This window comes from Elgaria multicarinata, chromosome 20 (assembly GCF_023053635.1).
Source record: "Elgaria multicarinata webbii isolate HBS135686 ecotype San Diego chromosome 20, rElgMul1.1.pri, whole genome shotgun sequence".
In the NCBI taxonomy this organism is placed as follows: domain Eukaryota; kingdom Metazoa; phylum Chordata; class Lepidosauria; order Squamata; family Anguidae; genus Elgaria; species Elgaria multicarinata.
Genome location: NC_086190.1, coordinates 4,587,585 through 4,610,473, shown reverse-complemented (window position 1 = coordinate 4,610,473; position 22,889 = coordinate 4,587,585). Strand labels below are relative to the sequence as shown.

The 22,889-nt window shown below is 48.6% G+C and overlaps 1 protein-coding gene across 1 annotated transcript; it reads right to left on the bottom strand.

Moving 5' to 3' along the window:
* Positions 1–5,713: 5,713 nt before the first annotated feature.
* Positions 5,714–11,709, bottom strand: CAMK2N1 (calcium/calmodulin dependent protein kinase II inhibitor 1). The gene is made up of 2 exons (XM_063145202.1): positions 11,541–11,709; positions 5,714–6,344 (listed from the first exon to the last, which is right to left on the bottom strand). The coding sequence occupies exons 1-2, from the start codon at positions 11,707–11,709 to the stop codon at positions 6,274–6,276; spliced, it is 240 nt and encodes a 79-aa protein (XP_063001272.1). The 3' UTR covers positions 5,714–6,273.
* Between the last annotated feature and the right edge of the window lie 11,180 nt (positions 11,710–22,889).

Below are 22,889 nucleotides of genomic sequence, written 5' to 3'. Positions count from 1 at the left end.
CCTTCTGCAGTCCCGGGCTCAGCCTGGGGCTGTGGAAATACTGGGCCACAACCGGTGCAGGTTATCCCGGATCAAGGGAAGGTTTAGCCAGGGCTGACCCCAGGATCCCCTGTGCGTCATCTGGACGCACAGGGGTGAGCCTGGGTATCAGCCCGAGCTAAACCCTCATCTAGCAACCCAGGTTTCAGTCAGAACCAGGTTTCAGTCAGAACCAGTCAGAACTCTAAAGGAGCTTTCCAAGGTATGGAGCATGAAGCTCATTGTGAAGCCCCTTGGCTTATGCCTTTAGGGTTCTGAGTGAAACCTGGAGCGGATTCACCACCCCGCTGACATTGGAGCTACCAAACACCACTGATATATATCATGTGATAACTACCAGCCGGTGGCAAACGCCCCTCTTTTGCGGTGAGGCGTTCAAGAGGGTGGTGGTTGCTCAGCTGCAGAGGAAACAAGTTATCTGGGCCTATTCAAAGCTAGTTTCAGGCCTGGTTTTGGGACAGAACTAGCCTCAGTCGCCCTGTGGGGTGACTTTATAGGGAAAGAGACAGGGAGAGTGCAACCCTGTTGATTCTCCTTGGTCTCTCAGCGGCTTTCGATACCATCAGCCGTGGGACCCTCCTGGACCAGCTCTGCGAGTTGTGGGTGGGAGGCATTATATCGCAAGTGGTTCTGCTCCTACCTGCAGGGCCAATGTCAGAGTGAAATTGGGGGACTATACGTGCCTGCTCCCCTGCGATTTGCATTGCGGTTCTATCTTGTTCCCAATTTGGTTTAACCTATATATGAAGCCGTTGGAAGCGGTCATTGGGACACTCCGAGTCAGGGGCAACTCTGCAGGAAAGGGCAGCTCAAACAATCCAGGGACTGAAGCATCTCTCCTCTGAGGGAAGGTGACAACAGCTGGGACTGTTTAGCTTGGGGAAAAGGAGGCTAAAGGGAGGCATGATAAAGGTGGACAAAATGATGCCTGGTGTGGAGAAGCTGGACACGGACTCATTTTTCTCCCTCTCTCAAAGTACTAGAACCCAATGGGGTCACCCCATGAAGCTGATTGGTGGGAGATTCAGGACAGATAAAAGGACGGACTTCTTCACACAGCGCAGAGTTGAATTATGGAGTTTAGTAGTGATGGCGACCAATTTGGATGGCTTTCAGGGGATTGGCTAAATTCCTGGAAGAGCAAGCTTTCAATGGCTACTAGTCCTGATGGCTATGTGCTATCTCCACTAGAGGCAGTAAGCCTACATACACTTGGGTACTACAGAGGGTACTGTTGCACCATGTCCTGCTAGTTCATCCCTGGCCAACGGTTGGTTGGCCACTGTGTGAACACAGTGCTGGACTAGATGGACCCTTGGACTGATCCAGCATCAGGGCTCTTCTTATGGTCTTAAGGGTAGGGTGACCATATGAAAAGGAGGACAGGGCTCCTGTATCTTTAACAGTTGTATTGAAAAGGAAATTTCAGCAGGTGTCATTCGTATATATAGGGAACCTGGTGAAATTCCCTCTTCATCACAACAGTTAAAGCTGCAGGTGCCCTGCCCTCTTAGAAGTTGTCTTAGAATCATAGAGTTGGAAGGGGCCTACAAGGCCATGGAGTCCAACCCCCTGCTCAATGCAGGAATCAATGTACATGGGGTTCCCAGGTAGTCACCCTTCCAGAAACTGACCAGGCCTAGACCCGCTTAGCTCCTGCAGCTTTAACTGTTGTGATGAGGAGGAAATTTCACCAGGTTCTCCATATATACAATTGACCCCTGCTGAAATCCCCTTTTCTATGCAACTGTTAAAGATGCAGGAGCCCAGTCCTCCTTTTCATATGGCCACCCTACTTAAGGGCAAGCACACTTTGAGTCCATGATGCAACCCCACTTAGAATACCGTGTACAATTCTTGCCACCACGCCTAAAAAAGGATATTGTAGAGTTGGAAAAAGTGCAGAAAAGCGCAACCAAAATGATCAAGTAGCTGTAGCATCTCCCCTATGAGGGAACCTTTAAAGGTCTGGGAATGTTTAGCTCAGAGGAAAGGCTACTGCAGGGAGACATGATAGAGGTATACAAAATCATGCCTGGTGTGGAGAAAGTGGATAGGAAGACATTTATCTCCCTCTCTCAAAATACTAGAACCCAAAGTGGTCATTCCATGAAGCTGATTGGTGGGAGATCCAGAACAGGTAAAGGGAAGTCATTCTTCACACAGTGCACAAGGTGTGGTGATGGCCACCCACTTGGCTTTAAAGCAGCCTTCCTCAACCTGGGGCGCTCCAGATGTGTTGGACTGCATCGCCCAGAATGCCCCAGCTGGCTGGGGCATTCTGGGAGATGCAGTCCAACACATCTGGACTGCCCCAGGTTGAGGAAGGCTGCTTTAAAGGGTGATCAGACAAATTCGTGGAGCAGAAGGCTACCCATTTATGAAGCCTCTTGGGTTCTTCCCAATCCTTGCTGTGTGTGTTCCCACATAAGACAGAATGCCAAAGTTCTTTCCCATCTTTCCAGTTCAGAATTGGGGAGAGGAAGTTAACCCTTTGTACTACCTCTGAGGATACATCACTGGACTGATTGCCATAGGTGACCTGGAATTTCAATGCAGGCGACTAGGCTGGCTGCGATAGGAGAGATGGAGTGTGCTCCATCCCTCCGCTGCACCTTACATAGAAACAGAATGGGTGGTCGGGAGGAAAGCGCCCTCTGCCACATCCAGCATAGAAATGCAGGGGTTTCCTGTAGGGCGGTGCTCTACACCTCTTCTGTGCCAGCAACCAGCAGGGTGGTAAGCCATTGTGCAGGCTAGTAAATTTCATAGGCTTATTTACATGGGCGCCTTACACCCACAGAGACTGATGTTTCTGCTGATAATGCAAACGAAATACATCCAGATTCCAACTCTATGGTCACCCAAACCTTATAGGGAAGTGGTCAAACGGGAGTAACATGTATGACTTGCTAAGGGTTCCTCTACACCTATCATGTTTAGCCCTGCTCTCCCGGAGTTGGAAGAAGGTGTTTCAAGTGATCAATCAGAATCAGACACTGAAGCAGAGGAGTTGGCACCAGAAACAGGCCAGCCTGTACTAGTGGGGGAGAAAGCTCTCACAGGCCCTTCACCGGCTGGGAGTGAACCCTCTCTAGAGCTTATCTCATCAAGGGCAAATAATACACAGTCAGTGGGAAGCCAATATTCTTCTGAAGGAGAGAGCACCGACAGGTTAGCCGATCCTAGAGTACGCTAAAACGGGTGGAATGAAAGAAAGGCAAGAGAAAGTCAGCCCGGCTGGCATCCCGTCAGAAGCTGCATCACAGTTAACCTCTCTAAAGTTAACGCGTCTTGGGAAAGGGCTTCCCATTCTCCTTGAAAGGACAATTGTCTCGCTTAGTTTGCATAGTTTTGCCTAGGGGAAAGTTCCAAGAGATTAGACTCTCTTCAGGTGGGAAGAGTTGTTTATGGTTTGAGTAAAGCTTTGTGGATTTCTTAGCAGGCCTCATTATTGTCTCCCAAGAAGGCGGGAGGTTTTGAGAAACACGACAACACCTGCTGTCCGTCTGGAGAGCATCAAGCTAGGAACGGCTGCTCCATACGAAAATCAGAAGGGGTGAATCAGCTTGGCTGAAAGACAAGGTACGGTATCAGGTCTGAGAAGGTCACCGTTCGCATGAAACAATGGCGAGCTAAGGCCGGGGCTGGGCGCTCCATGCGAACTAACAGAGCACATCTTAGAACAGTCTTTGCCACACTGGTGCTGCTGGCTGGGGTTGATGGGAGTTGTAGTGCAGACCCTCTGGCAGGCACCAGGCTCAGGGGTTGTCCTCAAAGATTACCCAGGAGCCTCTGTGACGTGCAGCATTTTAATACACTTCCACTGCCCCTGTGGACCCAGGGCATTTTCGGCCCATGGTAAATCACATCCCTGTTTTCTCCCTGCTTTCGCCTTGTTCCAATTTTAATAAGCTGCTTCAGGGATAATAAACCCCTTTGGGGTTTCCAGAAACTGCACTTCCGACTGGAGGGAAGACAGCTTTTTGCTGGCCCTTCTCTCTGGTCTCCCTGGTGACTATAAAGCCAGAAGAATTAGAAGGTAACTGAAATCCTTGCCTATCTTTCTAAGCTGCATAACACCCACACCGTAAATATTTGTTAAAGTATCTATCCCTGCAAGGTTGCCATAATATGATAATTTGTGCTTCATTGATGCCAGCAGATCAGCACTCTATTGTTTAAGAAAGGGTATTTTAACTTTACAAACTGCTGTCTGAACCTATTTCTATTTCCGCCCCACCCACCCCTCTTCCCTCACCACCGCTTTTTCCTTTCATGTCGTGTCTGTTTAGATTGGAAGCCTGCAGGTAGGGAAAGTCCCATTTCGATTGCTTGCACATAAGCCACCCTGAGAGGCATTTCAGCAAAAGAGCAAGGTCAAAATGCGTTGAGTTTGGTCCAATGGGCATGTTGACCGGGGGTGATGGGAACTGTAATTCAAAACCTCTGAAAGATGCTTGGTTGGGGCAAACATCTGATTCTTGCTTCGGGAAGAAGTGTGTTACAAGTATGTCCCCTGAGGCTTAAAGCGGGGTTCAGAATTCGAATCTTGATCACCAACTGAGCCTATGGTAGCGCCGCCATCTCTCGGCCTAAGCTACCTTACAGGGCTGTCGTTAAGGATCAAATGGGACAGGTTCATGCACAATGCTCTGTGGGGCAGCATAGGGATATAATAATGTATATATAATCCACAAGAGGACGAGAGGAAACACAGGAATAGTCGTAGCACTGCAGCGTTACATTTTTCTTCCTTTTTTATTATACATTGCAGAAATAGCCCTGTGCGGAGGAATCAAAGTGCAACATACACAATATGTACAAGGAAACAATCCATAGTTAAGGTCATTCCAGAGTTTTTGCAAAGAGAACGGCAAAAATAAAATGTCCTCACTTCAAGAGACATTTTTATCTTTTTTTTTTGCGCATCATGCAAAGAACAGAAAAAATCGAACTGGGATCAGAATCAGAATGGAAAGAAAGAAAGAAAGTTCAGAAGATTCCAAAAGTCAACTACCAATAGATATATGTTTACATACCCATATATATGTATATGTCAGTAAAGAATCTTAGAAAGAAGAGAATTATTCAGGTACAAAAATGCAATTTTACGTGGACTCAAGATCACTAAGAAAGGGAAAAGGGAAAAAATGCTCTTTAGCATTTCAAAGTATTTGGCACTCTTGTTATAAGGTTAGGGTTGTTAGGGGGGCATTTTTGTCCTTTTATTTATTTATTTAATTACACTCTATGAAAAAAGAATAAACCTTCACGATATTTTAAAAAAGAATGCAGAGGCTGCCTACGTTATAGTCTGCTTGCTAGTGGTCATTAGAAAAAGCGATGCATAAACTTCATTTTTCCCCCATTTCACATATAAAATTAAATTTCTCTGTTTGCTTGAGAGCAACCACATTCTCCGACAGTGAAATACCAGCTTTACAATCTTTTTTCTTTTAAATAATACTACTAAGAATAATAAAACCGAGATAATCCTCCCTCATAGAATCCATTCCTTAGAAAAGTTTTGGTTCCATACATTCTGTTGAGACTTTAAAAGTTAACTAGAATTAAATATATATTCATTGATTTATAATTATAGATCATTGTCCCCCTTCCCTCCCCAACATCCCAGAATATGGATGTCTGTGGGGGGGGGGGCGTTAAAAAATGGAAATGCAGATCATATTATATGTATGGAATCGTTTTCGTAAGATTTCACCATGTAAACAAGTGCTTATTCAAAATAAGTATAACCAGCGATGTTTGCCAGGGTCAGAAAATACCGCTTTTGCTGTTTCTCTCCTGCTGCTCCGTTGTTTAAAGAGCTTTTTTAAAACTCCAGATTGAAAATTGCACATTATTGATCGTCTAGGGAAAAAGGACTGGAGCCTTCATTTAGACAAATGAGCTCTTATTAGTACATTTCAAATTCGTACATTTTTTATTATTATTATTTGATTTTGGAGCTTCTGGTTAAAGGGTGATATTATTATCATTTTATTTATTTATTTGCACACCAGTAAAACTGCCTTCTTCTGTCTTCTGCCTCTGAGCCTGCTTCTTAAGATACGAGTTGCAGATTTTGCAAGGTGGAACCCAGGCTAGCAATGAAGAACCTCAAAGGGCATTTTTTTTCTGGGGTTTCTTTTTTCATTTTGCCCGCAAATGTGTTAAAAGTGAAATTCTTTCTCTTGCCTCTCCATTTCCTCAGCGTCTCTTTGAGGAGATTTAAACTCCAGGAGGTGATTTTTCTGAAATGTTTTTGAGCACGTCGTCAATTCGGTCGTCTTCGATCACAACTGAAAGCAGAAAAACAGAACCATGAATACACAGTGCAGTTTCTGACACGTAACTTTGAATCGCTGACATTCACCCTGTCAGGAGATAAAGGACAACAGCCAATTCAGGAGTGGATCTCCATGGAGTTGGGAGAACATTAAAGGCAGTAGGAGGAATTAGAGGACAAATATGACCCAGGGAGTACAATCAACACCAGGTTAGTTCTTCAAAATGAATAGAAGCTGCACAAGAGAGGTTTTTAAGCAACAGTGAGGCTCCATGATCTCTATTATTCTTACAATCAAGCCAGGATTTGTGCAGGAGAAAATCTCAGTGGCTCTGGTCTCAAGCGATGACTGGCAGCCAAACTGTGTGGATAGATGTTTGGATCATAGAATCATAGAATAACAGAGTTGGAAGGGGCCTACAAGGCCATCGAGTCCAACCCCCTGCTCAATGCAGGAATCCACCCTAAAGCATCCCTGACAGATGGTTGTCCAGCGGCCTCTTGAAGGCCTCTAGTGTGGGAGAGCCCCCAACCTCACCAGGCAACTGATTCCATTGTCGTACTGCTCTAACAGTCAGGAAGTTTTTCCTGATGTCCAGCTGGAATCTGGCTTCCTTTAACTTGAGCCTGTTATTCCGTGTCCTGCACTCTGGGAGGATCGAGAAGAGATCCTGGCCCTCCTCTGTGTGACAACCTTTTAAGTATTTGAAGAGTGCTCTCATGTCTCCCCTCAATCTTCTCTTCTCCAGGCTAAACCTGCCCAGTTCTTTCAGTCTCTCTTCACAGGGCTTTGTTTCCAGACCCCTGATCATCCTGGTTGCCCTCCTCTGAACATGCTCCAGCTTGTCTGCATCCTTCTTGAATTGTGGAGCCCAGAACTGGACGCAATACTCTAGATGAGGGCTAACCAGGGCTGAATAGAGAGGAACCAGTACCTCACTTGATTTGGAAGCTATACTTCTATTAATGCAGCCCAAAATAGCATTTGCCTTTCTTGCAGCCACATCGCACTGTTGGCTCATATTCAGCTTGTGATCTACAACAATTCCAAGATCCTTCTCGTTTGTAGTATTGCTGAGCCAAGTATCCCCCATCTTGTAACTGTGCATTTGGTTTCTATTTCCTAAATGTAGAACTTGGCATTTATCCCTATAAAATTTCATTCTGTTCCGCCCAGCACTCCAGACTATCGAGATCACTTTGAAGTTTGTTTCTGTTTTCCAGGGTATTAGCTATCCCACCCAATTTTGTGTCATCTGCAAATTTGATAAGTGTTCCCTGCACCGCCTCATCCAAATGCGGTACCCCACTTGAGTTTGGGGAAGGACATTCCAATACATTACACGCAATTGTTTTTTTAATCCCCTCTCTCGAATTTTCATTTGTTCCTTACTTACAGTGCACTCCTATAGAAAGTTTACTCAGAAGTAAGCCACATTGTATTGAATATGGATTTACTCCCTGCTATGCGTGTTTAGGATTGCAGTCTCAAAACATTTCTTCTCTGTGATACACGGACCCCTCCACACACACACACACACACACACACACACACAGACTCATTTGCATTCAGGCATGCACACACGTTGCATAAGGTTTACACACAGAGAGAGAGAGAGCAGACAATGATGTCTTTTCATCAGGAAACATAAATTTCAGAAAAGAGCCTGGCAGTTCAGAGATGTGATGCTATTTCGAGAAGGGCATTTGGGTGATATCAAACGCCAAGAATTCTACACATCAGATAAGGTTACGTTCTTAATCCGGTCTTTTCAAGGTCACAAAAAAACAAAAATAAAAAACGAACACTTGACCACAATGGTGACAGAGTTTCAGCTGAAGAGGTGGTGATGATGGCGATGCATACTGGCTACCATTACTATCATTAAATTAATTGCTAAATCTATAAACCTGGTCAGAAAAGAGGCTCTTCTCTCAATCACACATGCACACACACCTTCTATTAATTGACAGCGGGGGGAATCCTCCTGTGTCAGGTAAAAACAAATCTGATTGTCACTTCATTTCAGGTCAAAATAGAAAACTTGTCTCTAAAAGGACCCAGATGCTTATTTCTCTAATGGAATGCAACAAAAACCAGGTTTCTCCAAATGGTTTTTTACTCCATCCTGTCATTTTACATCAATGAACCTGAGATGAGGACTGAGGGTGGCAGCATTTAGCAAGGGCTGCCTGCAGCCACTCAGTGCTCCCAGCCTGAAGCTGAATTCTGTTCAACTCCAAAGCTTGCTACCTCTTCTGACCCAGCTCGTTTTAACAAAAATGTGACCAAGTGGAACCATCTGAGTAACTGTGACGAATTCTCCGCTGTGGCACCCCGGTTGTGGAATGAGCTCCCCAGAGAGGTCCACCTGGCGCCTACACTGTACTCCTTTCGTCGCCAGCTGAAGACCTTTTTATTCACTCAGTATTTTAACACTTAATTTTAACTCAATTTAAATTATACTGTTTTAACTCTGTATTTTAACCTTATATCAATTTTGCTGCGTGGTTTTATCCTGGTTGTGCTTTTTATACTGGATTTTGTATTTGTCTTTTTAACCTGTTGGTTGTTTTATGATGGTTTTAATTTTTGTGAACCGCCCAGAGAGCTTCGGCTATTGGGCGGTATAAAAATGTAATAAATAAATAAAAATAAAATAAAAATAAATAACTTCCCCACTCCATGGGGTAGCAAAGGCTGAGCTAAAAGGTGTGGGACGCTTTCTAGCTAGTGGGGCAATATTTATTTATTTATTTCTATGCGCACACGCGCCCAATAGCCACAGCTCTCTGCGCACTTCACAACAGGAGTGTTTGGTGGGTGGGTGTCCAAACTCCCAAAATGTGATCACAGCTGGCCCAATCTACAACCTCACACCTCCATCATTTGAAATTCCCGGCAGGAGAAACTGCATTCATCTGTTTCAAGAAAAATGTCAAAGGGGCTTTGTGGCACCTGAAAGACTTACCTGTTTATTAGGGCACAAGAGCCTGTGCTGTAATAAATGGGCTAGCCTTTCAGGTGCCACAGGTCTCTTGACTGTGCTAAACATCATTCCGGAGCCAAAGCAAGCATTGAAGTACATGGCAGGGCATTTCCCCACATGCCTCCCCTCCAACATTGCTTATTTTCCTCTTGGCCTGTTTTAGGTTATAAACTACTCTGGAGGTCAGTGACCTGTCTAGGTTGACCCGGGGCCCTCCAGATGCATTGGACTACAACTCCCATAACCCTCAGCCAGCGTGGCAAAGGGGATGGTGGTAGTTCTAGTCTAACACATCTGGAGTGGCCCTGCTCTAAAGTGCTATGAATGGAGGAGGAGGAGAAAGACAAAGAGAAGGAGGAGGAAGAGGAGGGCAACTAGGATGATCAGGGGTCTGGAAACAAAGCTCTATGAAGAGAGACTGAAAGAACTGGAAATGTTTAGCCTGGGGAAGAGAAGGCTGAGGGGAGACATGAGAGCACTCTTCCAAGACTTGAAAGGTTGTCACAGAGAGGAGGGCCAGGATGTCTTCTCGATCCTCCCAGACTGCAGGACACGGAATAATGGGCTCAAGTTAAAGGAAGCCAGATTCCAGCTGGACATCAGGAAAAACTTCCTGACTCTTAGAGCAGTACGACAATGGAACTAGTTACTTAGGGAGGTGGTGGGCTCTCCCACCCTAGAGGCATTCAAGAGGCAGCTGGACCACCATCTGTCAGGGATGCTTTAGGCTGGATTCCTGCATTGAGCAGGGGGTTGGACTCGATGGCCTTGTAGGCCCCTTCCAACTCTGCTATTCTATGATTCGAGGAGGAGGAGGAGGAGGAGGAGGAGGAGGAGGAGGAGGAGGAGGAGGAGAAGAAGAAGAAGAAGAAGAAGAAGAAGAAGAAGAAGAAGAAGAAGAAGAAGAAGAAGAAGAAGAAGAAGAAGAAGAAGAAATAGTGATCTTTTCTCCTCCCCCTTTTACTCCGCACTTTGGCTCCATTCACGCACAGATCAAAGGCCTTTTTCATTCCTGCTGCATGATTCCCTAGGAAAGAGGGAAGGACAGAGCTCATGGATTTTGAATCTTCATATTCTCCCCATCTTTTGTAGGGCGGTTGGTTGTACTCCTTTTCTAGCTCTGTCACTTATCAGTCACGCGCGCACACACACACACAAGCAGAGTGCAGAAGGACCACAGGACGCAGGGCCATCGCGAATATTTCTGTACAGGGCAAAAGGGGGCAGGTGTGCCTGGCCTGGATGCTGTGGGGCAGCCAGGCAAGCCAAAAGTATCAGCCGAAGGGAGAAGTGGCAGAAATGTGGAGGCATGAAAGGACTCAGTGGACTTATGAGAAACACTGAATAGGCGCAGAATTAGGAATATTTATTATTATTATTATTATTATTATTATTATTATTATTATTATTATTATTATTAGATGATGATGATGATGATGATGATGATGATGATGATGATGATGACAAATATTTGCCACTCCAGCAATAGGGCAAAGAGTTGGACTGGGATCCGGGTTCTAGTCCCCACTCGGCCATGGAAACCCACTGGGTGACTTTGGGCCAGTCACAGCCTCTCAACCCAGCCTACCTCACAGGGTTGTTGTTGTGAGGATAAAAATGGAGAGGAGGAGGATTATGTGCACCGCTTTGGGTTCCTTGGAGGAAAAAAGGTGGGATATAAATGCAATAAATAAATAAGGGTGTCCTAATTCATGGCGGGGTGGGGGAACGGGGAGCCGGGGAGGTTCTGTTGGACTGTGTGGGACCTTCAGGCTGCGTGACCCTCCCCTCCCTACTAGGAAACAACCCCATGGGACAGCTTCACGCCTAGGATTCTTGCAAGGAAGGAAGGGACTGTTTTGGAGGGTCTAGAGGTGTTTTGTGGAGGTGGGGGGGGGGGAATTAAACATAAATATCAGTAATACCAGGGGATTTTTTAGATTTCGTTTTTCACGGATGCCTTCCCTCGCCAGCAGCCCTTCCACCAAGAGTCAGTGGAGTTTGTGCCGCTGCACATTGCCGTGCCCATCAGCGATTCGGATTTGAGACACAGAAGTGGGGTGACTTAGTCATCCAGATGTGCACGCACCGATTGCCCTCCGGGGTCCCAAGCGATCCCGGCGAGGGTCCCGCCACCCAGCCGCCCTCCGCTTCCCGCCCTACCCCGGAGGGCTACCCCCCCCTGCCCCGGAGGGCTACCCCCCCCCCGCCCCGCTTACCGCACTTGCTCCGGCCGATCTGCCCCAGCTTGGGGGGCCGCTTGCTCTGCCCCCCCGCGTAGAAGTTGTTGGTGTCCTGCAGGCGGCAGGTGAAGGAGATCTGCCCCACGTCGCCGCCGTCGCCATAGGGCCCGATCTTCTCCTCGCTGTAAGGCAGCACCTCCGACATCTTCTCCTTCTTCTCTTCGCCGCCGCCGCCGCCGCCGCCGCCGCCGCCTCCTCGGCTCGGGGCCACCGGCAGCCGGAGACCGAAGCAGGAGCGAAAGAGCCCGAGCAGCAAGAGCAGCAGCAGGCAGGACTGCAGCAGCGCCAGCAGCAGCAGCAGCAGCTCCGCGAGGAGGGTCCCTGGGCAGACCCCGGGGCTCCGGAGGGTGCGGATGGTGGCAGCAGTAGGATCAGAGCCGGCGCGCGGCGGCGGCGGCGGGGCTGGGCTGGGCTGGCTTGCCCGGCTCTTGCCTGCCTTGCTCGGGGTGGTTCTCGGCTCAGGAAGGTGCGTAGGGAAGGTGCTCAGTGGAGTGACATGCAAAACGGAGGAAGAGAGCGAGGGCGCGCAGAGGGAGGGGAAAGGGGGCGGAGAGGAAAAGAGAGCCGAGATCCCTGGAAAAACCACCGCGTCAGAGAGAGAGAGAGAGAGAGAGAGAGAGAGAGAGAGGGGTGGGAAGAGAGAGTGAGAGGAGGGGTGGGGAAAAGAGAGAGAGGAGGGGTGAGGGAGAGAGAAAGAGAGAGAGAGGAGGGTGGGGAGAGAGGAGGGTGGGGGATAGGAGAAGAGAGAGAGAAAAGAGGGTGGGGAGAGAGAGAGGGTGGGAAGAAGGAGAGAGGAGGGGTGGGGGAAAGAGAGAGAGAAAGCAGGGTGGGGAAAGAAAGAAAGAGAGAGAGAGAGAAAGGAGGGAGAGAGAGACCTTAATGCAGACTGGGGGGCTCTTTCAGTCCCTCGCCCTCCCTTCTGCACCCGTGTTTTCAAGGAAGGGGGAGAAAGAGAGAGGGGCGCATTGACCCTGCCCGCCCGCCTCCTCGCCCGGGGCGTGCACGCGTGTCGGGGCACACCGTCTATTCCTTGTCCAAAGGCTCCCCTAGGCTTTGGCACCAGGTGGCTTTTCCAGACATGAAGATGTCAAGCGACGAGAAACAACAACCGGTTCAGAGAGTGCCGTGCCACCGATTATGTGTGATACTTGCCTGCCAAATGGATCCCCTTTCACGCCAGCTGCTTTCAAGAGGAGGAGGAGGAGGAGGAGGAGGAGGAGGAGGAGGAGGAGGAGAAGAAGAAGAAGAAGAAGAAGAAGAAGAAGAAGAAGAAGAAGAAGAAGAAGAAGAAGAAGAAGAAGAAGAAGAAGAAGAAGAAGAAGAAGAAGAAGAAGAAGAAGATCTGATTTATGTAGGCTGCAGTCCTACATACGTACTTACTTGGAAGCAAGTCCCATGGAACCAAATGGGATTTATTGACGTATTTATTTATTACAGTTCAATGCCGTCCGATGGCCAAAGGTCTCTGGAGGGGGCACAATTTCACTCAGATTTAGCTCTGAGTAGCCGCACGTAGCATTGCACTAGTTATTTTTAAGCACTGCGCTTCGATTCAACATTTCCAGGGCGGTTTTATGGGAGCTAAATAAACAAAATGCAACCCGGCACTAAACAGCCATTCATAAATTCCACAGCCCTCTTTGTTCCGCATGCATGTGTGCGTGCATTGTATATGTTTGCCAAATGAAACCAGTGCTTTGTCGCCAGCTGCTTTTCCCAGGAAATAGCATGTCTAACGACATTCAACAACCATGTCATGGCAGCTGGACTCCTTGACCTGGGCGTAATTTTTTTGCCAGTTTTACGCAGCGCTTTTTCACCAGCTCTTTGCTCCAGGAAACCACTCGCAAAACAACGTGAGGCGACCTATCGTTTTGTTTTGTTTTTGTTAATTGCAACTCAATAAACGAACTATAGTGCAGCAGCGGCAATTAAAACGAGATTAAGCCAGCAGGAAATAGGAGAAATGCAGCATTTGCAAAGTCTGGGTTTGATGCGGAGAAGCAAAAGATCTTTTTCAGATCCTTGCTTGGTTGTGACACCTGCAGGGTAACTTTTGGGCCAGTCGCTCCCAAACTGGCCTACCTCACAGGGGTGTTATGAGGATAAAGGGACAGAGGAGAGACCCATGTAATTGGACTTCCACTCCTAGAAGGAAATATAGGCTAATGATGTTGTTTTTTAAAAGCCTCTTTATGTGTTTATATAGTACTTAAAATTGATCCGAAGGCCAGATGTGAGGGTTCACTGAACATCAGTGGTTCATCAGGGTTCACTGAATATCAGTGTTCAGCACTGATATTAGGACAGCGCCCTCCACTGCACAGGGAGACAGAAAGTAGGGCTGTGCTCTGCTTCGCTTCGGAGAAGCAACATCGGAGCGAGCTGATTCGCCTCCGGAAAAGGCGGAGGCGGATCGGTTCGGGGGGCTGCGGATCGAGGCAAAGCGGATTGCCTCGATCTGGAGCTCTGGACGCCGGTAAATGAGGGGGAGGGGGACTCATCTGGCGCTGGCACTGCCGCCGCAGTCCCTGCGGCGACGGCGATGGAGCCAGGTAAGGGGGCAGGGAGGAGGGAGGCTTACTTGTGTCCATCGTGGTCCATCACGAGCTTCAATTGAGGCCCCGGCTTCAAGCGGAAGAGGCCGCGGCCTTCTCTTCCCCTTGAAGCTGGGGCCTCAAATGAAGCCTGTGACGGACCACAACGGACGCAGGTAAGGGGGGGTTGGCCTACCTGGCGCCGCCAGTGATGCCATCCATGCACAGCAGCAGCGGTGGCAGAGCCAGGTAAGGGGGCAGGGAGGAGGGAGGCTTACCTGCGTCCATTGCGGTCCATCGCGGGCTTCAATTGAGGCCCCAGTTGAAGCCAGAAGAGAAGGCCGTGGCCTCTTCTGGCTTCAAGCCAGGGCCTCAATTGAAGCCCGTGACAACCAACACAAGTAAGGGGGTGGGGGTGGCTTACCTGGCGCCCCCGTGCTGCCGTCCATGCGGTGATGGCAGAGGAGCCAGACCTCGCTCTGTGGAGTGGACCGCAGGCAGATCGACACAGGGCGAAGCGGACCTGATCTGGAAGTTGCGGATCAGGATCTGGAGTGGATCAGGGGGTCCGTGCACAGCCCTAGCAGAAGGCATAAGAGCACACAGGCCTCTTCTCTAACGCTTTGCTGCTGCCTCCCAGCCTCTGCTGCCTGGGGTGGCTGCTTCACACTGCCTAATGGTAGGGCCGACTCTGATTCGCTGTTACACAGGACTGAATTAAACGAGGGAGTCCAGCCCCCACGTTGGTTCAGGATTTAATTCCTGGAGGAGAAGACTATCAATGGCTACTAGTCCTAATGGCTATGTGCTACCTCCAGGAACACAAGCAGTATGCCTATATCCACCACAGAATCATAGAGTAGTAGAGTTGGAAGGGGGCTATAAGGCCATCAAGCCCAACCCCCTGCTCAATGCAGGAATCTACCTTAAAGCATCCCTGACAGATGGCTGTCCAGCTGCCTCTTGACGGCCTCTGGTGTGGGAGAGCCCATCGCCTACCTAGGTCATCAGTTCCACTGTCATGCTGCTCTAGCAATCAGGAAGTTTTTCCTGATGTCCAGCCGGAATCAGGCTTCCTTTAACTTGAGCCCGTTATTCCGTGTCCTGCACTCTGGGAGGATCGAGAAGAGATCCTGGCCCTCCTCTGTGTGACCACCTTTTAAGTATTTGAAGAGTGCTCTCATGTCTCCCCTCCATCTCCTCTTCTCCAGGCTCAACCTGCCCAGTTCTTCCAGTCTCTCTTCATAGGGCTTTGTTTCCAGTTGCTAGGGAACATGGGTGGGAGGATTCTGTTGCACTTATCTCCTGCTTGTGGGGTTCCTGTGGGCAGTTGGTTGGCCTCTGTGTGGAGAGCGTGTTGGACTCGATGAACCTTTGGTCTGATCAAGCAGGGCTCTTCTTATGTTCTTATGTTCACAGTTTCCACTAAAGGAATCATAAAGAAAAGGTCACCTTTGGGCATGACCAAAGTTCATTGTTCCCTTTCTTGCAGCATATGCAAACTCATCTCTCCTCCCATTTTGCCAGTGGTTTGAGTGTGTGTGTGTGTGAGAGAGAGAGAGAGAGACAGACAGACAGACAGACAGACAGACAGACAGACGAGAAATTCACAGTGCTTTTTGTTTGTTTTGATTTATTTGTACATTTATATGTCAAATGTATATGCTGCTTCACGGTCACCAGATGGTTTGAGAAAATAACATTCAAACCAGTGATTTATCCTTCACTCCAAATCAGCTAAAAGCACAATGTGTGACACAGCCAAATCCATATAAAAACAAATAAAGCAATAGTAAATACTTGCAATCAATAAGAACTCATGTTCCAGAAACAGGTTCAAAAAACAGGCCTAGACATGCATAGTTTTGCGCCCTAAGATGCTTCTTCTTCAACCTCATTTTGGAATGCTAGTCCTCATTGAGGATTGCCTAGGGTTGCACCCTTAGCCTGTTTATTATAAAGCACTTCTACTGGACCAGACAATTTGCCCTTCCACACAGCAGCCTTGCAACATCTTTGGAAGGGAAAACGGAGAGATGAATATCGCCGGCTGTGTCCAAAGCAGCAGAGGCTGGTGGCTCCGATGTCAGTGGGGTGGTGAATCCACTCTGCACCTTGGAGAGCTCCTTTAGAGTCCTGACTGGTTCTGACTGAAACCCGGAGTGGATTCACTGCCCCACTGACATCGGAACCACCAGCCTCCACTGAATTTAGGAATATATAACATCAGGATAAAATCAAGCAAACTAAAATGCAGCCCTTAAAAACAACGGAAAAGCAGAGCTTCTGGGTGGTGGCACCCCACTTAGGCACAGCTCTCCCCAGGGCCTCTCTTGTCCCCGCACGTTTTATTAGGATGTCGTGTCGCTGGTTTCGTCGTAGCTTTCCTTTCTTTAAAGTTTAGGGTGGTTATTTGCTGTATTGTTTTCATTATGCAGCCTGTAAGATGCCTTGGAGTTAAAGATGGAAGGGCAGCCGAGAAATCCCCCCAACCCCAGACACAAACAAATCCTCGTACGGATTTGCCGGCTGGCGTGCCCTTAGGAAGCAGTCCCCCGGAGGCGCACGCTATGACACAGGGAGATGCGCAGGCACGGTGGCGTTCCTGCCTTGAGCTGCCTCGGGCCGCTGCCACTTCTCCAGCTGCCTTGTAACCTGAGAAAGCAGGAACAAGCTCACAGGCCCGCAAAGGAGGCCTCCCATGTGACTGGAAGGCATAACTGTGGCAGGAGGGTGACGCAAGCCCCAGGCAACCTGACACCGAGTCATCCCCTACAGCCGGAAGGGAGAGGAAAAGGATTCCACTGTTCCTCTTGGCCTGACCTGCTCTACACAGCACATGCAGGACCTGGTCACTGTTCCGGTACCCTTCCCTTTTCCCTTCCACAAACAATTCCAGCCTATAACCTATAAAGCCCAGAACGGCCTAGGCCCGGCGTATCTCCTCCTCCGTGCTCCACCCTGGAGAATGCCTGTGACACCCTTGGGTTTAGCCAGAGCGGGTCCAAAGAGCAGTTCTCACTGGGTGCCCCTTCAAAGACAGAAAGCGCTCTCCGCGGCAGAGGCCGGCCAAAGTCGAAACATGCGAGAGGTGTTGGCAAAGGGCAGCTCTTTGGAGTCCTTTTGGCTAGGGATGTGCTCCGCTTCTAATTGGACCGGCGAATTAGAAGCAGAGCGGGGTGCTTCACCTCCCCTTAAAGCGGAGGCGAAGAGGATTGGGGGGCCGGCGGAGCGTTGCGAAGAGGATCGAGGTGAAGGCGGATCCTTCGCCTCGATCTGGAGCTCCGCAAGAAAGGTAAGTGGGGTTTACCAGGCCCTGCCGCTGTTGCCCATGCGGCGACAGTGGCAGGGCCCGGTAATTCCCCCCTCCCTCCTCTCCCTTACCTGTGCCCGTCCGCGGTCCCTCGGCTTCTTCAATTGAGCCCGCGGCTCAACCAGGAAGTCTAGGCCGCACGGCCTAGACTTCCTGGTTGAGCCGCGGGCTCAATTGAAGAAGCCGAGGGACCGCGAACGGGTGCAGGTAAGGCCCCCCTCCCCCTTGGTCCCTTACCGGCCTCTGCAGGTAAGGGAGAGGAGGGAGGGGGGCCTTACCTGGCACCACTCCCCTCCACTGCAGAGCTCCGATTCGGAGCCGGAGCTCCGCAGCGAAGAGGAGCGGACTATGGGCGGAGCGGCACGGAGCGAAGCGGGCCGATCCAAAATTTTCAGATCAGCCCGCAGGGCGGAGCGGGGGTCCGTGCACACCCCTACTTTTGGCCTACCCGGCGCTGATCCATCTGTAGGGAGGGGCTGCAGGTCTCCGGCAGAGCAGGAGCTTCCCAGGCAAACGGTCCTGGGTTCAAATGCCCATAGTGCACCGCCTGTCGGTGTGGTCCGTCCTGAATGAGATGGACCAATAGAGTAAGGCAATTTCAGGGCCAGTTCCTGGTTTTTCAGGGTGCTTGGGCAAGATATCCTCAATAGGTCCTCCTTCTTGCCACATGGTTGTCCAAGCCAGAGCAACAGGCTGGTGAACAAGCAGGCTGCAATGCTGAAGATACTGTAGAGCTGGAAAAAGGGCAACTCAAATGATGAAGGGGCTGGGCCATCTCCCCTACGAGGGAAGAAGCTGGGATTGTTTAGCTTGAGAAAAAAGGAGGCTCAGGGGAGACAGGATAGAGGTGGACAAAATCATGCATGGTGTGGAGAAGGTGGACATTTTTTCTCCCTCTCTCAAAGTACTAGAACCCAGTGGGGTCATCCCACGAAGCTGATTGGTGGGAGATCCAGGTCAGATCAAAGGAAGGACTTCTTCACACAGTGTATAGTGGAAGAATGGAATCCACTACTGTAAAACGTAGTGATGGCCACCAGTTTGGATGGCTTCAAAAGCGGGTTGGATCAATTCCTGGACGAGAAGGCTATCCATGGCTACTAGTCCTGATGGCTCTGCGCCACCTCCAGTATCAGAGGCAGTCAGCCTGTGTGCACCAGTTGCTGGGGAACATGGGCAGGAGGGTGCTGTTGCACCATGTCCTGCTTGTGAGTTCCTGGTCAATAGCTGGTTGGCCTCCGTGTGAAGAGAATGCTGGACTAGATGGACCCTTGGTCTGATCCAGCAGGGCTCTTCTGATGTGCTTAGGGGCAAGCACACTTGGGCCATTTCTACACCTACCTTTTTCCCCACGATCGTCCCAAGATCATCCCTGTGCATCCAAATAACACACAAGGGATCCCAGGGGCAGGCAGAGACGATCCCTTCATTTTCCTGGGATAATCCTTAGGTGTAGAAAGAGCCTTGGAGACTATGGTGCAACCACACTTAGAAAACTGTGTACAATTCTTGGACGGACCCAACAGGGCTCTTCTTATGTTCCCAAGAGGTGGAAAAACTCAGCGGACACTGATGAACCCGCTCCAGAACAACTCAATGGGGCAGCAAATCCACTCCGTGTTTCGGTCAGAACTCTAAAGGAGCTATCCAAGGTGCTTTCCTCCAGAAACTGCACACTTTAAAAGTCGCTGACTTACAGCAACTTTTTCATTTACTCTGGGGTTATCCGTGGGCATTGCAAGAGCTGCTGTCTTTCGTTTGGGATGGGAAAGCGTAGGACCACAGGGTAGGGGACAGGGACAGCCGACGCTCCCTCCTGCCCCCGAATAGCTTTATCGGGTGAGCTTCGCAGCAGCGATGCTGCAGGCTTTTGACCTGACGCCCTTCCAAGGCGGTGGCATATAGACACCTCCCTGGAGATATTCTGGGGTTTGACCTGGGATGTTTTGCTTGCAAAACATGTTCTCTACCACTGAACAAGAGGATCATTTCAGGATCATTTCTCCCAGTACTTAAAACACGCACGAGCATTAAGACACCTTGCATTCACACTGCTGCCACCTCTCCGCAGCACCGTTTGGCTTTTCCTTCTTGCGTGAGCCCCTGTGAAGCTTCGACTTGCAAAGTCTGGCACCTTTGCGGCAACGTTCAAATTTATGGGGCGGGGTGGGGGGTTGTGTCCTGCGCATCGCGCAAAGATTCGCAGGTTTCAGTGAATGGCAAACAATCGAGGTGCCAGGGAGGAGGAGGAAATGGGCCGAATATGAAAACTGTCGCACCTTCGGAGGAGTTTAATTGATGGTGTGGCTGGGCTTGGAACACTAGGCCATGTTTTGGTCACCCTGTCTCAAAAGGAAGGATATTCTTCAGCTGGGAAAGGGGCAGACGATGGGAACTGGGGGTCCTTCACAGAAAAGACTTTTATTTTACAATTGCCCTCTGTCATTCATGGAATTGTATTGGGGTATGGGCAGCAGATGTCGACTTCCAGTGGAGGCTGGTGGCTTCGATGTCAGTGGGGCATTGAATCCACTCTGGGTTTCAGTCAGAACCAGTAAGAACTCCAAAGGAGCTGTCCTCCAAAGGAGAGCTCCTTTATTTATTTATTTATTTCATTTATTACATTTATATACCACCCCATAGCCGAAGCTCGTTATACAAAAGTTAAAAACAGTAAACAGTTAAAAAAAAAGTATACAAAATTTAAAACCATCAAAAACATAAAAACTGACTGGTTCTGACTGAAACCCAGAGTGGATTCATTGCCCCACTGACCTTGGAGTCACCAGCCTCCACTGCTTGTCTTCAATATGTATCCCGCCCGCGTTTTCCCACAGCTTTGTCTGTCTTTTTCCTTTCCACCAAAAAAATAGCTAAAGCTTTTACCAAGCTGCACTTTCAAACTGCTGGAAGCTTCCTTAAAAGTTTCATGGAATCAACATCTCTCTGTCTGTAGGCAGGGGAAAGGATCTGTTCTTATTTGTCGTCCTGCCCATTACAGAGGGAACATAGAGAGAGATTTTTGTCCTATTTGTTTTCTTGTTCTGAGATGTCAGACTTTGAGAAAAATGTGTGTACTTTGGGCTGATCAGAAGAAATCCCATGCCAAGTTTCGTGGTTCGCAACAGCTGCTTTCAAAATGAGATGGGATTATGTATAATTATATTTATAAGTGGTGGAGATTATTTGATCCTTTATTGTGGATTTGTTGGGGGGGAGTTTCCTCCTTTTTCCTCTCCTGTTTTGCGATGACCTTTCATTTTAAGCAAATAACGATTGAACTGAATTGGTTAAGGAGGGAAAGACACAATAATTGCACAATGCCTTTTGATTGGTAGCACAAGGACCGCCCTGTCTGAAAACATCCTAAAATGGCCAGGGGGCTGGAGACCTTTCCCTACGAGAAAAAGCTAAATCCATTGGAGCTTTTTAGTTTTAAAAAAATGGTGGCTAGGATGAGGGAAAACATGAGATTATAAAACATCTCTCTATATAAAATGCTAAGGCAATGCATAGCATTCAGGAGGTTCTGAGGTATGAGAAGAACTTTGTATGCTGGAGGTCCTGAGCTATGAGAAGGACTTTGTGTTGCTAAGCAACAGAACATATAAACAGGGGGCAGGGGGGAAGTCGCTGGGAGTGGGGAGCCCAGAGAGGAGACCAAGCAGCTCACCAGCTTCGCGGAGGCCTCACATAAGTCCCGCGGGTCAGCAGGCAGGTGAGCAATAGAATGATACTGATGGTCTGTGCAAGTCAAGCTAGTGGTTTTATAAACCTCTTCGTTTTATAAACATGAGATTTATAAAAAAAATCATGCACGATATGGAGGAAGTGGATAGAGAGGCGTTTTCCTCCCGCTCCCCAAATACTAGAATCTGAGCTCATGCAGTGAAACTCATTGGCAAACAGTGCCGGCCCTATCATTAGGTAGAATGAGGTGTTCATTTTATTATTATTATTATTATTATTATTATTATTATTATTATTATTATTATTATTTATTTATTTATATAGCACCATCAATGTACATGGTGCTGTACAGAGTAAAACAGTAAATAGCAAGACCCTGCCGCATAGGCTTACAATCAGGCCTCAGACTCTGGGAGGTGGCAGCAAGGCGCTGGAAGAGAGAGATGTATGTCCTGCAAGCAGCCTTACCTCCCCTAAAACATCCCTGCTGCCTCCCAGTGTGGTGAAAAAAAGCCATCCCATTTCCAGGACAGAAAGGAAGATTCAACAGCTTGTCCAGTTGGCTTTTTTTCCATGGAATGAGAGGGGGCGCCATCTTGTCCTTCACTTCTGGCAGCAAAACATCTTGGGCACATCTGGATGGCATGCAACTGGGAAAGGCTCCTTCTCCTGTGCACAGCGAGAAACGGCAGCAAGTTTCGTCACAGCCAAATGAATTGGGTTTTCCGGGTCTTTTGTGATGGGAAAACGAGCAGGAGGTGGACGCCGTCATGAAAAGGACCCACGAAAACCCGTGAGTGGCCAGTAACAGGCGTGCGATAAAATGTTCATCTGATGACGCTCCTGGAAGTGGACACATGCAAAAATGACATAGGCTGGGAAATTATTGAATTGTCCACCTCCAGTTGTCATTCGTGTCTCAAGTGCTAAAATGTGTTTTTCCAGTTCTGTTGATGTCTCCGTGTGTGTGTGTGTGTGTGTGTGTGTGTGTGTGTGTGTGTGTATGTGTGTGTGTGTGTGTGTGTGTGTGTGGTTTGGGGGAATCATGCGATCCGTTTCGTGGCCAGCGGAATTTTTCAGGTGCAGACATTAAGGCTAATTTGTTGTCATTGCTTGAAACAGCCCAGCGTGGGTGGAAATGGAGAGGGTGCTGTTTATTTCTTAATTTAATTGGCTGTTCTATCACGTCTCAAAGTGCAATTAGTTCCTCTCTCCCCCCACCCAGAAAAACACCTGACATTCTCAGCATACGAGGACTCACCCCCAAACCTCGTTTAAACAGAATCAACATATCTTTTTGATCTCACCTCCTCAGCTAACAGATGGAATCCGCCCGGTTCCATCTCTCAGTTTAATCGTTTGGACTTTTTTTAAAAAAAGTGTTGTTTTTTAAATCTGGTAAAATACAGTCTGCCTCACAACCTGGGAAGGCTTGCGCCATTTTTAAATGGAAGACTGTGTTGATTCCCAAAGCCCAGTGTGGATCTTTCTTTGCAGACCACAGATGACAGGAGTCATTAGAACATCAGAAGAGCCCTGCTGGGTCAGACCGAGGGTCCATCTACTCCAGCACCCTGTTCACACAGTGGCCAACCAGCCATCGGCCAGGGATGAACAAGGCAGGACATGGTGCAACAGCACCCTCCCACCCATGTTCCCCAGCAACTGGTACACACAGGCTTACTGCCTTGAATACTGGAGGTAGTACATAGATATCAAGACTAGCCTTCTCCTCTTCCAGGAATTTATCCAACCCCCTTTTAAAGCCATCCAGATTGGTGGCCA